Source organism: Taurulus bubalis (assembly GCF_910589615.1).
Source record: "Taurulus bubalis genome assembly, chromosome: 11".
NCBI classification, from domain to species: domain Eukaryota; kingdom Metazoa; phylum Chordata; class Actinopteri; order Perciformes; family Cottidae; genus Taurulus; species Taurulus bubalis.
The window spans coordinates 17,304,136-17,319,380 of record NC_136599.1 but is presented as its reverse complement, the minus strand read 5'-3'; the positions used below and the strand labels follow the sequence as shown (position 1 = coordinate 17,319,380).

Sequence of the window (15,245 nt, the reverse complement as noted above, 5' to 3'; positions counted from 1 at the left end):
GAAGTTTGGCACCAGATGCAAAATGAGAGGGGGGAAAACTTTCTGCTTCCGATTGCTAAGCTGTCATGGTCATTTCGTGCTATGACTGGAAGGAAAATCACAAATTGGTGCCCTCATTACCTTCAGTGTATTCCAAGCATGGCCACGTTTTTTATTGTATGGATGGATACATGCAGGATTTTTTAATATTTCCAATTGAATTAGCATATGCATTTCTGGAATGTGTTGCTATGCCCATATACCTGAAATATATGAAATACTTGATTAAAATTGAATCGTAAAAAAAGTAAAAGAATGAAACAATTGAACTTATTCATCTTCAATGGACATACATTTTTCTCAATAATTTGGTTGGTTGATAATAAAACGTTTCAATGTAATATATAATTTTAGATTTTAAAACATGTACTGCTTCCTGCTTATCTAACTTGAGAAATGCCTGATTTAGTCCGTTTCATTGGACGTTGAGGACATTTTATAGACTAAACAATTCAACAATTAATTGAAAAAGAATCCTCAGAGTAATCAAGAATGAAAATATTCTGTAGTTGTAGCCCTAATCGTTTCCTGTCATTAATAATTAACATTATGGATACACTGACATGTAAGCAGAAGGTAACATAATGGTGGCTAGATCAAACTCACAATGACTAACATTTCAGGAGTGTCTTTCTTACAAAGTAATATGCTTTTGCAGTTCCTTGAATTCATACTTAAGTACAGTATTTTAATAAATAATAATTTACCATTCAACTCTAACAATACTATTTATAGATATACATACAAATATACAGTACACTGTATAACAGTACAGTGTACAATGTACATTAAAGCCTCTTTACATGGGATTTTTTTCTTCTATGCAGACCAATTTGCAATTCAAAAAACTTGTGAAGAGGAATCACCAAAAGGCATTTTAATAGAGCACTGTTGTTGACTCTGCTCTTTAGAAAGACCTAGAAAAATGCTTTGCTCTGCAGAAGTGTGTGATTTGAATGGATTGAACTCTTAAACAAACCGAGCATGGCTATGAGCCATGGTGCAAAAAGTATGAATTAAACATAGAGGCGCATGAGCGCAATGAGCTTCATGTCTCGCTTCCTCCAGCCACTGCCAATCAACTAATTGGACTGTATATCTGTCAGTTACGAAGAGGGGAGTCTTTACAGCAACTCTCTTCTTCTGTGTGTGTACATCGAGTGTGCCGTAAGGGTCAGTGCTGGTTCATCTTGAATGCAGCACTGGGCGGTTGTGTCTCACCGCTCTTGTGCAGACGGCCACATCTTTTGTTCAGTGTCCCCCCAAAATACTGGCAAACGTAAATGATGTGTGTGGTGGCGGGGCGGGGTTACGCTCAGCTGCAGAGGGGATTGAGTGAGGGTGTGGTTCAACAGGTGCCGTGATGAGGAAATCAGCCTCAGCTGGGGGCAATTGTGTGTGTGTGTGTGTGTGTGTGTGTGTGTGTGTGTGTGTCCGTTAAAACAGGAGTAGCGTCTGATGAACGGGGAGAGAGCGGGAGCAGAGGCGACGTAGCCAAAACAGCGGAGTCCACGGGACAGAGACAAGCAGGCGGGTGCGCTCAGGTGCGAGGCCGAGAGCGCACACCAGACAGCTGACCAGAACCAATAAAGCATCTTACTAACCGCAAAACAGCAGCGTGTTGCCTTTGTGCCGCCCGAGACTCACGGGGTTAACGCAAAGTCGCTACAGATGTTTTAGTTTATTAAACAGGCTCGATAATAAACCTGCTGTTTCGTATAATAGCAATATTGTCTTAATAGATGGAGATTCTTGTTGTATTATTTACTGTCTCTGAAGTGTAAGAGCAGTTGTTACCAAGGAAACAGCTATTGGGGATAACAAACAATTAACAAGCAATATCTAGCTGCCATTTACAGTAAACCAACAAAGGCAGATATTTGAAACCAAAGTAAAAAAAAAATATATATATATATATTTTACCTTTAACCAAAAGGCTGCCAGCACTGCTCGCCACTCCAAACTGGTTTCTGGCTACACACGTGTAGAGTCCAGCGTCCATTTTAGAAACATTGGAAATCCGTAAGCTGCCATTATCCAACACAGTAACTCTGTGGGTAAAAAAACAAACATATATATATATATATAAACATATATATTACTGTATCAGGCCAACTGATAGTCCACAAGTATTGGGTTGATATATCATTTTATTTTATCCCCTCAAAATGCACAACAAATCTATCTAAAAGAGAGAGTCCTGGTTCTAAAGCATTTCCACTTTGGCCTAAATTTATCTAAGTGAATTTGAATTGGCGTGCTTTAGCGTGACACAAGGAGAAACTCTGTGTGAAGAAGTTACAGTTGGATTTCTCAGCACCGAGTTGACAACAGTGCGGGCTCACTTTGTGGGCGGAAAGTCTCTTTTTGAGTTCAAGGGGATGTCAAGGGGGATTCTAAAAAACTGAATGTTATAGATGTACTCATGCTGTATAAGTGTTACATGTTACATTGCTTCAGCAAATATAAATACACTAAAATGCAATGGAAACATTTCAATGCAATGAGGCTGCTACCTAAGAAACGCTGGTTGTCACATATGCTGTACTTCATGCAAAGGTGTTCATTTGAATACAGTTTCTCCAGCTTTACTGGTGAAATGATGGTGAAGACACCTTACCCGAAATACACCGTTCAGAAAAGAGGTAGCTGCAGCATAATACCCAGTAAAAACAACATTTAACAGAGTTGCAGCCCAAAACAAGACAATTAAACCTTGACTTTTTAAGAAGCAATATACAAAAAATTTAGTTCATACTATTGTTAGGTTCATACATCATGACATGCAATGACCGCTAAAAGGTCACAAGCTGTTAATTTCGAACCTGAACAAGAAAAAAAAGAATGCAAACAAGTACCACTACTAAGATCAACCCAAACAGTTCTTGGATTTAAACCAATAGAGTCTTTCATGTCAGTCAAATTTCCCCAGCAGAGCAACAAGCTTAACCTGCTTGGTTGTGTGGTTATTAGTTGAACCGCTCTTACAGATTGCACCAGACTCTCATTTCATCTATTGGTGTAATCAGTGAAGCCTGACAGATTTCCTCCGACATTGAGAGCACTGCTTCTGCTCACCAGCCAACAAGGTGCTTGAGCGACGAAAAGCCATATGTGAAAGATAGGTCAGCGACAAGGCACTGCTTGAACAAAGTGCTTATGCTTCCAGTCTTTCATGTTTAGATTTCATCTGAAGACTATTATTTCATCTCAGAGCATCAAGCAAATTCATACATGAGTGTAGTTTATTTTCTCCTTTCACTCACTTGAACATAATCACACATTTGAGCTGAAATACTAAACTTTGCAAATGATGATGGCCGCCGTTGAACATTTGGAGGCGGATGAATCCTTAAAAGCGTATCAGCAAGGCCTTGAATAAAGTGCGTACAAAAGAACGTGCGAAGAATACGTAAGGAAAATTACATGACATTAATTTTGCCCTTTTTTAGTACAATCTGAGCCGAGTCAAGGACGGAGGATAAAAGAAGAACATCAGTAAAGCGGAAGTAGTTTGGTGGGAGCCACACACACCTAGTTTATAAAAGGGAAATGAATAGCAGGGCCACAGGTGGAAAACATGCTTTGATTAATTCTATTTACTGTAATGCCAAAAAGCATTCCCTCGCTTTAGTGGAAAACTGGGCACAGCTGTCACGCTGCACATAATGCTTCGATTAAAAGCTAAAAGGATTTATTCAAGCAACAGATCCATTCATTTTGAACCCTTATTCCATCAAGTGATGATCAGATACAAATGATATTAGCTGGTCGTAATGTATCACAAAAGGATTTATCTTTGATACCTGCTCAGGTTTGATCCTTTTGTCTCTCTTGTTATCAAAGCATTTCTGCTCGTTTAGAAAACATGTTATCCTTGTTCTTTCTCTTTTTGTCTCTGTAATTACTGGATGTAATCTATCTCATCCCTTTAAGTTTTTGCTTACATCCTACACTCTCCTCCCGGTGCTTCTATCTGGCTTTGTTGTGGCAGTAATCATTGCATTTCCCATTATCTTGTTCGTCAAAGTAAACAGTCTGAAATAAATACTGACTTAATATGTTTGTCCTGATAAAGAGGTGTCATGATCAAGCTACATATGCTTTGTTAACTGTATTAATTATAGCCGAGGTAGCTGTCTTAATGTGGCTTATCTGTCAACCTGAAAGGGGGTTGATATATAGAAGAAAGGTCCTATAATGCAGTGGTTCTTAATGGGGGTATGTGAAGGCACTCCAGGGGGTACGGGAGATTTTTTTAAATATATATTTAAAATGAGCATCCATTCAAAAATCCTTTAAAAATATCTATTTAATAAATATTCAATAAAATATAAGTGTAAGTTCATAAACTGAATTGTATATATTCTATATTAAATCAGACACTGATGGTACAGTGCTGTGTATTACACCTTTCTCAACCAAGAATGCTTTGCACTGGTCAAGGGGTACTCGGCTGAAAACAAATTTCACAGGCGGTACATGACTGAAAAAAGGGTGAGAACCACCGCTATAATGTAATCAAAGAGAAAGTTGTCCGTTATCTATTTGTTTAAAAACACCAACTTTGGGGATAGCCTGGAGAAAATCTGACACAAGTTAGAAATAAGATGACTTAAGTACAGAACTAAACTGTACTCGCAGCAGTGCGCTGACAACACATTGGAGCCAGTCACCCTCACTGATTACCACAGATTATCTGTTGTAAATCTCTAGAGAATATCAAGAATTAGAGAGGCAGGAGAGGCTAGTTGTTACAGAGCTCATCCTCCAGTTGTCACAATGAAGTCAAGAATCTGCCTTGCCGAGATGTCCTAAAGCAACACGGAGCCTTTACCAGCTCTTTATCTCCCCAGAGGAGGCGGGCATGAGGGAAGTTCCCTTCAGGGATCCTGGAATATCACAGTGTTCACAATTAATTCCCTGGAGCTAACAGGACAGCCACTGCTTGTTAAGCTCATAATTAATTTGGCCTTGTGTTATCAAAGTTATTACAAACAAGCAATAACCATTAAGCCTAATTTGCACAGATATTTCATGATGGGAAACAGTTGTGACAGACTTGCATTGTGATGCCAGACAAACAACTGTTTAACAGACAAAGGGAAGATATTCATTGCCGTATGATTTCTGTCTTGAAGCGCTGGGTAAACATTTAATGCTTGTGGGAGAAATGTGTTATTGACTTTTTTTGATGGATGCAAAGCACAAAGAGCTTTACCTCTTTTACAAAGTCGAGTCACGATAGAAAATCTATCTGCAGTTAATTTATTTGATCAGAAAAGTTGTGCCAGTTGATCGAATTGTATTCCACCAATCTTTGATACTGTCCATCAATCGAGGTTGGACAGTGGAACAATTTCCTGACCACATTGGACTCCTAAGATTTAATTACCTACTTGATAAATGCCTTGCCCTGCAAATCCTCACTAAAAGCTCCCATCTCATCTTCTGAACTGCACAACAGTGTAATGAGATTCAGCCGGTGTTTCAAACATAACTGGTTTGAAAGTAGAACTTAAACCCTTTTTTTTCCAAAAGATCCCTTGAAGACAGCCCCTGGACCTCCCAAAATGATCAGTAATGACCTACATCGCCTTAAAAGGCTGGAAGAATTAAATATACCCCCTGTGGAGCTGGGGTATATTCTCCTAACTGAACGGAGGGCCTTCCTTTGTAATGGGCTATAACAAAGAGTTATGGATATGAGATATCACAGGGATAAGACTTGCCATTAAACTGTGAGGTAGCCTATGTCAAGCTTCCTCCTCACCAAAGCAAAAAATGGGACAGAGCAAGATAAAGATATAAGGTGCATTATCTGTCTGAAATGCTATCACTTTGTTCCCTCTTCTTTCAAAGGCTGCCCTGGAGCAATTAAGATATTGGGGGAATTTGTGGGCTGCATTAAACTAGTAGCAGTGTGAAAACAAGCACTTTACCTCAACCTTATTGGCCGGTGTTAAAGTGAGCTATTGGCTGTAATCTAAAAGCCTTCTCTGCCTCTCTATGGTGTAACAAAAAACTAAGAGGCCTGGCTGTAAATGAAAAAAAAAAATGTAACCACTTAAGAGGGATTGCATAATTATATTACTAGGAACTGCTTATTTCATTCGCTAGCAATGCACGTTCTGTATTGGCAACACATCCAGAAGGCGATTGCTGTTTTAGTAGCAGGATTAGAAATTGATTCACATTACATGATGAAGCAATACATACTGTTCAGCGTAACAATCTTCAACACAGTGGTTCAATCTAAAGGTAATATTCCTGAGAGCTCTTTCCTATATCCGTTTTACAATTGCTGGCATCGGTCAGCAGATAAATTAAATTATGGTAAGCGCTTTATCATTAACCTCATAGCTCCCTGCATAAGTGCACAGCAACCCTGTAATAAGGCAATCTTGTTATACCTGCCCGGTATATAAGCTGATATAGGTATCACCGCAACGAGATTTCATTAACTAATCAGATCCTGCTTTGTTCTTAGTTGATTTGTTCTCCCCCTGCTCCAGATCCTTGCAAACATTATCTCTGGAAGATTAGAAGGAATTATGGGTATTTTCGTTGAGCCAGTGGGGATGGATTAGTGTTGTGCCACCGCTTTAATACCTTTGGTAGCAGCCGCATTTCGATATGGAGGGAAGTAAATGCTAACGAGCCAGGAACAGGGGAATAGGTTTGTGAGAGATGCTGCAATAATGTCAAAGTCTAACATCTTGTATGCAGCTCAGCCACTTCAGGGAAGGGCTGTAACGTTAAATCTCAAATGGGAAATCTCACCTTTATGAGTGCGATTGATATCGCACATTGCGGTCTGGATGCGTTTTCCTTTCAATAGTTAAGAGGATGATAAATCTCCGAGATGTGCCCAACATTTAGCAGGCGTTTGCAACACACAGTATTCATGCTGATTCCGCCTCAAGAAAACCTCTCTCTCCTGTAACCAAATAGTCTCGGTCTGGCACCTTTACTAACAATCATATCGCACCTTTAGTTTCCCAAACATAGTGTTTGACAGGTGGAGTTTAGACAAAACTAAACCTGCTGGAGTCCCACTGTGTTGGTGACGGATATCCCAGAGGTTAGGTGTGAAAAAGCTGCTGAGCCAGTTGAACAATTAATCCCATATCAAATGAGAAATCTGAACCCCCACTACTCACCACATGTGCCCGCAGGTGGGCTTTGCCCCCTGCTGGCACATTCCTGCACAAAATAAAGACGTTATCAAACAGAATATGGAAATGCATCATTGAGTGATTTGGGAAAACAACACTGTGTTTTATACAAAGGATAGAATTTGAAAGCACACCAGAAAGTTAAAGCTATCCCTAAAAAGGTTTTCCTGATAGAGCAACAACTAAAAGTGCAAAAGCACATCGGGGCATTTTGGCTCTTCCAGTTTAAACTTGTTGAATGTTTCAAGCTTGTGAGAACTGCAACAGTGCAAATATCATCAAACGGCGACAATTCAGAAAATGGCGACACAGAGGTATGCAGTCTATTTTCTGTAATTGGTTGTTTGTGCAGTTGACTGTGCATTTGAAGCTGAGCAAACATATATGTCCAATTCACTTCCAGCAATGCTAAAGATATGAAGGAGATGTTGTTTGAAGGTGCATTCTATCGTCACTGCGTATTTCCCAGATTGCCGCCATGTGAGAAGAAACAGCATGAATCCTGATCAATCACTGACATCCTCCTGGTGCTTTGACCAGCATTGTATCTTCGGGGTGGTGGGGGGTAGGGGAAGGTTTTCCTTGTCTGATTATCATTTGTTTTTCCTTTTTCTTCTCCTCTCCAATGCACAGAGGCATTGCATTGGTCTGCACTTAACCTGATTTCTAAATAAACAAGGTGTCCAGCTAGTTCCCCTGGTGTCACCACTACTATCACACGAGAATGTATGTTGTTCCGCGACTGGCCATTGATCAGTCCTTTTTGGGATTTCACCTGTTTCTTCCTTGTCTCTATGGTAGCCTGGATCATCGACTGCCTTGCGCTCTAATGACCCTCCAGGTCTTACATGTGGCTAATGAGCTGATGGATCAGTGCATTGATCCAAGTCCCGCATTCTAGGAACGGTCAATTACCTCAAGTAAACAGCACCGAAACCAGCTCTGAGCACAGCCAGGAGAGAAAAGGACAATGGAGGGAACAGATGTAGATAGCAGGAGCAAAGTGGTGGAGTGCAGAACGTGTTATGCAATTCAAATTGTAATGTGTCACACTGTGGTTCTGTTTTTTGCCGTTGGTCGCCATGAATACAAAGTAGGGAAAAATAAAAATAACAAGTCAATGAAATACGAGTCTGCAAGTAAAGCAGACAAAACTAAACAATTGTGGTCCCACACACACACTTACTGCTCTACACAAAGAGACATGGTACCTGTGGCTCTCTCTCAGGGCTTCCTTCCCCTTTCTCCAAGAAATGACACCCCGAGGAGACATCCTGGGCTTGCATTCTATCAGAACGTCGCCACCCTGTCGGGCCAGAGTTTGGGCCTTCAACAAGTTCTGGGAGAAGTCTGGAGCGATGGCTGATAGGAAGAGTGGAAAGAGATGAGTGGAAGTACAGAGAGGGAGACAGGAGAAGAGGAAAACACAACTGAGCTGAGGTTTAAGTTACTGTCGAAGGGGACAGAGGAGCAAAGAGGCTCGAGCTTTAGAGGAAATTAGCCTGAAAGAGCATCCTAAAAACATATAGGTCACTCCATCCATTAGGTAGGTCAGCTCTCACATCCTCTTCTTTCTCCACACATGTGCACATGTTTGCACACACACAGACATTCACCAATGATTGCAGGAGAACACACATGGTACATCATTTTTAGGATGACATTTTATTTGAAAGACAGTGTTTTTTTTTTATTCCATGAATTTTCCTTAGAAGGACATTATCCATTAAGAATTAAGACGTGGGGCTCCGAGGCAGAAATGAGAGAATGTAAAACAAGAGGGAGGCTTTGTTGCTGCTCCTCTAGGCCTTAATTACTAAGGCGCTGCCGCCTGGAGCTGTTTTGTATGCGTACCGACTCAGCAGAAAGCTCTTTAAAGTGAACACACAGCCTGGCGCCAGTGACATGGCTGAGCACCTGCCAACACATCCGAATGCACGTCAGTACACAGCAATACACACCATGATACATATGTAATAGTACACACATGGCATCTGACAATTATTTCCTGACACTAAGTGTGAAATGCCAGGGTTTTCCTCTAACCCTAGTTCTCATAACATATCAGTGGAATTTATATGAACTCATATTTTAAAGCAGACTTGGAGTTGTAGTTTCAATAAGATGTGTTTCTCCTCATGTATATTACATGAATGTGGCACGTTATAAACAGATCCTCTAGTCTGTAGGGGGTCATGTGAACAAAGTAAAACATTTATACATGTATTCTTTTTGATTTATGTTTTCATGAATGTATACACCCAGGTTTCATGATGGTGACATATACGAGGATGGAAATTGCAATCCTTTGGCAACACTAAAGCTATTAAGGACTCCTGGTCAAGATGTCACCTTGGGCTCTGACTAATTGTAATGGGCATATTTCACAATTTTGAAAGGGTAATTATGAAACACACTTTAAAACACTGCTTTGGTCTTAATCTCTAGCAGGTAGATTTCTAATACAGGACAGAATATAATTGTGAGGAGGTAAACATTTAGTAAATCATGATCACTAGAGTGAAGTGGCTTTGACAGACTTCTAATACTTTCCATTATGCAAAACTGCCACAGCAAAGTGTGTATACAAGGATATAAAACAAAGTAGTTTTTTTCATTACCTGGTACAAAATACCTCAGAAACTGTTTGCAAATATGTAGAAGCTAGTGCCTAAATGAAATGAGTGACATATAGACTCAACTCACAACTCTTCTTCAGATAGTTGTAGTATCCTAGTCTTCCATGTTACCTGTTTGTCTGACTACATGTTATCTGTTTGCCAATTCTTAAGTCTGAAACTACTTTGACTGGAATTCTACATTCTGTGTGCTGACAATACATTTTGAGTCCCACTTGCCCCATCTACAAGGTGATCTGAATGACTTTGCTTCTACAGCTAGTAACTCTAAAATAAATAGACACTTGAAAATATAGGAGCTTTGCTGGAGATTTCTTGGTGCCATTCTGGATCCATTAAGTTTCATAACAAAAGTTGTATATGCAAATTAAAACTAATGGTATCTAAAATCTATGAACTGAAAGTTATTAGATGCCCCTAACTGATTACGAGAGTAGTACTAGGGCACACTTCTTCTCAGTCGGCTCAACAAAGAGGCATGAGGAGAAACAAACTTTGCTCAGTTTTTTTTTGGTGGGCAAAATTACGAAAGTGATTAGCATTAAAAGTATGATGTAACTGTACAATTATCTTGGTGATCCAACTCACAAAATTGCAGACAAAAAGAAGAACATGTGTCGCAAATGATCTGCCAATATGACTGTCGGTGTAGAAGGTATGGCCTTGAAATGGGACCTTTAATTATAGCACCACACCAGGCTGACAGCTTTTGCACATTAATCATCTTGACAAATTTAATTATCATGCACCATCTAACAGCCATTTAAGAGATGGCATGAGGTGAACTCCACTGCATGTATTTAGAGATATCTACAACACATTGGTCTTACCTATGACTCGGAGCTCCGCGTTGGTGAAGATTCGGCCATGCTTGTTCTCTGCCACACACTGGTACATGCCGATGTCAGCCAGATTCAAGCTACTGATCATCAGCACTCCATTATTCGCCTGAACCCTGTCCTGCTAAAGACACACACACACACACACACACACACACACACACACACACACACACACACACACACACACACACACATTTAACACCACGATTGAAAATGGAAAATGGAGCTTAGCGGTAGTTCAGGAAGGAAGACCCTACACTACGGGTCGTTCATATATCGCAGTCTATTTCTTCATTACGGTAGCAGCTGATCAGGGGGGGCGTCCACTTGTAAGCAACCAGCCGAAGGCGTCATGGTGTCTCTAAGCCAATCAGATCGTTGCTGTCAAACTTTAAAGGTGTGCTCTACTCTGTGCTGTCAGTTGTCATTTCAGTGTGGAAATTAATGCGACCCAAGTCTCTCCTGATTGAACTGCTGTGCTAACCTGTCAACAAACACTAAACAGGCTTAGACAAGCTGAAGAGTCAGCAGGGGGCTTGAGTGGTTGCCTTCAAGTACAGCACCACCCACCTTACATGCAGTCATTGGATCCATTGCTATCATAAACATATTGATTAGTGGAGCTAAGGCAGGAGTTTAATCAGCCTCTGTAGAAAAGGGAAGATAATACCATCAGAGCTTCTACGCAAACAGCATAATACCAGTTACAGTAACCAGCCTCAGATTCACATAAGCCATTCTGGCCCTTAAAATGCTGCCTGAGAGACCTCAGTGGATGATCCTTTAGCAAAACTGACATTAATTCCTAAAAGGACTGACACCTGTTCATACAACATTCCCATTAAATAAACAGAACACATAGTACAAGTCTACTAAATAAATAAGGGTTATAATAAAGGTTTTCTGATATATAAAAGCATTTCAATTATACAAGCCAATTATCTGTATGTAATATGTATAATATGTAACTCCTTCAAATTATGTCTAAAGCCTGGAAATGTCAATATAATGAATGAATGAATATATACTTTATTAATACAATTTTGTGTCGCTAAACTAAATGAACGAAACATTTAGCTGTTCAAATTTCTTATTGGTAAACATTTAGGATGATGATAGTTTCCAGCAATTACATAGCAATTACAGTGGTGTTGCAAAGATTGACTCGTTATATGTTTGCCCTTTGTAAAAAAGAAAAAAAAGCCCTCAGCAAAACCGCAATATTACTAAACTTTAAAAAAAAAATTGTTCTATTGTTTTCTACAAAGTTCTACAAGGGTTACTTACATAAGGTAAAAAAGGTGACCGTAAACACTATTACTTGGATTCTCGAGATGTCAGGAGATCAACTGCTGAATCAAAGATCACACGAAAATCTTTTCCAGCTTTACCAGAGCAGCCTCCTGTGAGGAGCTATAGACAGCTACAGGCTTTGGCGTGTGTGACGACACAGAGGCGACCAACAATGGTGCTTCTGAAGAGGTAAACGTACATGCTGCTATAGCATCGGTTATACCAGATTGAAAGAAGAGCAAAGAACAACCATGAAGGCTTTTCTCCATGAAAACGATGTTTTTACTCTTCTCCCGACTTCCTTTTGGTTTATTTAATAATCTGCCTTAAAAGTACCTGTCCTTTTTCTCCAATGACAACTTCTCAGATGGTTCTGCGGGTCAGGCTAGTATTACATGAGCTTTTTCATATGTCTAGTTTGGAACAGCATCTGTAGCATTTACCTTAATTTAGACCAAACTAAAAGTCACGGTTAATCTAGTACTTTTGAGTCAACAACCATTAAACATAGCATCAACATATCTCTCTCTCTTACCTCTAACTTTATATAAACATATGCTTATAAACACTGCAATTAGTGTTATAACAGTATCATATACTAGGTGCAAATATGACATATGCTGGACTAAAAAACCTTTGAGGTGGGTAATTAGTGCTATATATGGACATGTTAAGTACCACGATGCCAGCTGCGTTCATTCTGATGGATGACCTGATCTAATTCAAGCTTTAGCCACACTTTTTCCTCTCAAGGGGCTTGATAATTGAAACACTGCTAATTTTCTGTGGTCTTAATAGCCCCGCAGTGACTAGATGTAACCACCCTCTGCTTAACATAGCACGAAGACATTATCAAACGGTGGTTGAAATCAAACCTCAGAGGGATTAGTTTGGAATAAGGTGCAGCAAGCTGCTTGGTTTTACTCCAGCAAGTCTCATGGAGTGTTCGGAAAAATAGATTCTGCATGAGATGGTGTTTGTTTAAAAATAAATGCATACAAATTTGAAAAAGCCTACAAAGAGTACAAGTAATAATTATACCCGAACAAAGTATTTTTCTACCCACTGCTTCTTTCTACCTTTACAAGGATTGGCACTACTCTCTGCTCCCTTTTTATAGTTGTGTCAATGTAAGTGTGGCAGCACTCATTGTTCTTGCCCTTGATCTTTTCCATTGAGTGTAGCCAGACCTTTTAATGTCACTGACAAAGTAGTCCAGAGGGTCCTGCCGCCAGTCTTTCAGCCGTGTGGAATCATTACAGCACTGCCACTTAAAAAGACAAGGACTGTCCCTTAACATCAGTCAGAGACACTGTTGAGGATCTTCAAATAGGGCTCTCTCTGAGGCCCAGACACACGATGGACACATGGCTGACCTGGCGCTAAACCCACCGCCAGAGGGGGTCCTGGGTGAAGATGTATGCAGCAGCTTCCAAGTGGAACACAACAAGTCCTTAGGTTTTTACTGGATGCGTATGTGTTCAATGGGATTACAGAAAGAAAGATAGAGAGAGACATAGCAACTTTGAATAGATGATAGATGGTTCTTTTTAGGTTACGCAGTGCAAGGGCCCAGGGGGGAGATGAAAGAGATCTGTGTAAGTGCATGGGCTGGTGCCACACTACGCTGCTCTGTATCCAGTGCCCTGTTAAAAAGCCCTCACAAACTCAGCGGTGGCTCTATCACAATCTCTTTATCACTGGAGACAAATGGTGGCATTTGTCTGCTTTATGGCATCATTAATTATCCTTGACTTTTCTCTGATACCAGCACTGTTTCAAGTTGAGCTGTGAAAAGGCAAATCACAGGCTTTGTTGTATGCAGGTGATGTAATGATCCTATTCCTGATTGCAGGTGCACTGAATCTGCGCTACAACAACAGTGACTTCTCAGGAGGCAGCTCCCTGACTTTGGAGGTCAAATGTAGAAAAAAATCTCAAAAAACACACACATGTATGAAACTGAAAGGGGAGATGGTGGTTTAGAGTGGAAAAATACAAGCGTGAGTGGCTCCTTGTTTCACCGATATGACATTTTGAAGTGACAGCCCTCCTCTGCGCCATTTAATTCCATTGGAGGTGGCCCAAAATGAGTTGGAGAGAGAGGGAAAAGAGGAAGAAAAAAAGGTTGAAAGAGAGTGTAAGAAAAAAAAGAGAGCACCAGAGATGTTGAGAGAGAGAGAGAGAGAGAGAGAGAGAGAGAGAGAGAGAGAGAGAGAGAGAGAGAGGACTGATCCATTCTAATGAGGAATAACAAATGGCCCCCTTGGCCTTCCTCTCCTTCTCTCTACATCGCTGACCTTTGGGTTTGGAAATTGATTTACTGTTGCCGCTGTTGATGGTGGCATTTTGAAAATGGTAACACCCCACCTCATTAATATAGCCACATGTACAGAGAAAATGTTCCCTTGGCCAACCACCAAAGGAACTTTTACAATGTTATTTACAAATCAATACTTGAGCTGCACAGGTGGAGTAATATGGGATTCCTGTGGTTCAGTGTGTGTGGCAAAGAAAAAATGCCACACATGACAGAGAGGAAATGTTTCATGACAATGAGGCTGATTTGTACGGATTCAAATTTCACTTGCTGCATAGACGGGATTTATAGATTACTATTTATGTGCCATATTGGCAAATTCTGCAATCTTCTTCAGTGTGTGAATTGTGATTCAGTTCTATAATTGAAGTGCCCTAAGCTTCAAATATTATCTCAGCTTTAAATTCAAGTAACAGAAAACTAAACCCACCTTCCCCCATTAAAAGACATGTCAGCAAGTGAAGCAGCAACAGTCTGGTTTTTGGCTCATTGCCCACACTGACAATATTAGATTCACGGGAGATGTTCTTTTTAGGCAAAAAGTACCATCACTACAGCAGCACAATATCACAAAACAAGGCAAATTGCCTGAATATGAAATGTATTTTGGAGGATAAGGCATTTTCACCATCCCCAGAGAGAAGAGACTTGATGACAAAATTGAGAGAAGCAGATAGGAGGGATTGAGCGCTAAATTGTTGAGTCCCTGGTTGATGACAGGCAGAAAATGGCATCAGTTTGGCTTCTTTGCAAAACACATACAAATCCTCCCCCAACACACATGCACACTTTTAATGCCAAATTTAGTCCCAAGTAAATACAACCATTTCAAAGTAGCATGTTCATGCCAAGTATAAACCTGTGAGTTGTGACCATTACGTGTTTCTCAGCAAAAATAATCCAGCAAACATGCAGTCACACTGCATCCTTTAAG

The 15,245-nt window shown here is 40.2% G+C and overlaps 1 protein-coding gene across 1 annotated transcript in view; it reads right to left on the bottom strand.

Moving 5' to 3' along the window:
• The window catches only part of cntn3a.1 (contactin 3a, tandem duplicate 1), a gene marked incomplete at its 3' end in the record, with an annotated part of 66,925 nt that overhangs the window by 13,333 nt on the left and 38,347 nt on the right, over nt 1-15,245 (bottom strand). The window contains exons 9-11 of the mRNA XM_079226556.1: nt 10,687-10,819; nt 8,429-8,579; nt 1,963-2,090 (exon numbers count right to left, since the gene is read on the bottom strand). Coding sequence (XP_079082682.1) covers nt 1,963-2,090; nt 8,429-8,579; nt 10,687-10,819 — 412 coding nt within the window. The remainder of the gene's footprint in view (nt 1-1,962; nt 2,091-8,428; nt 8,580-10,686; nt 10,820-15,245) is intronic.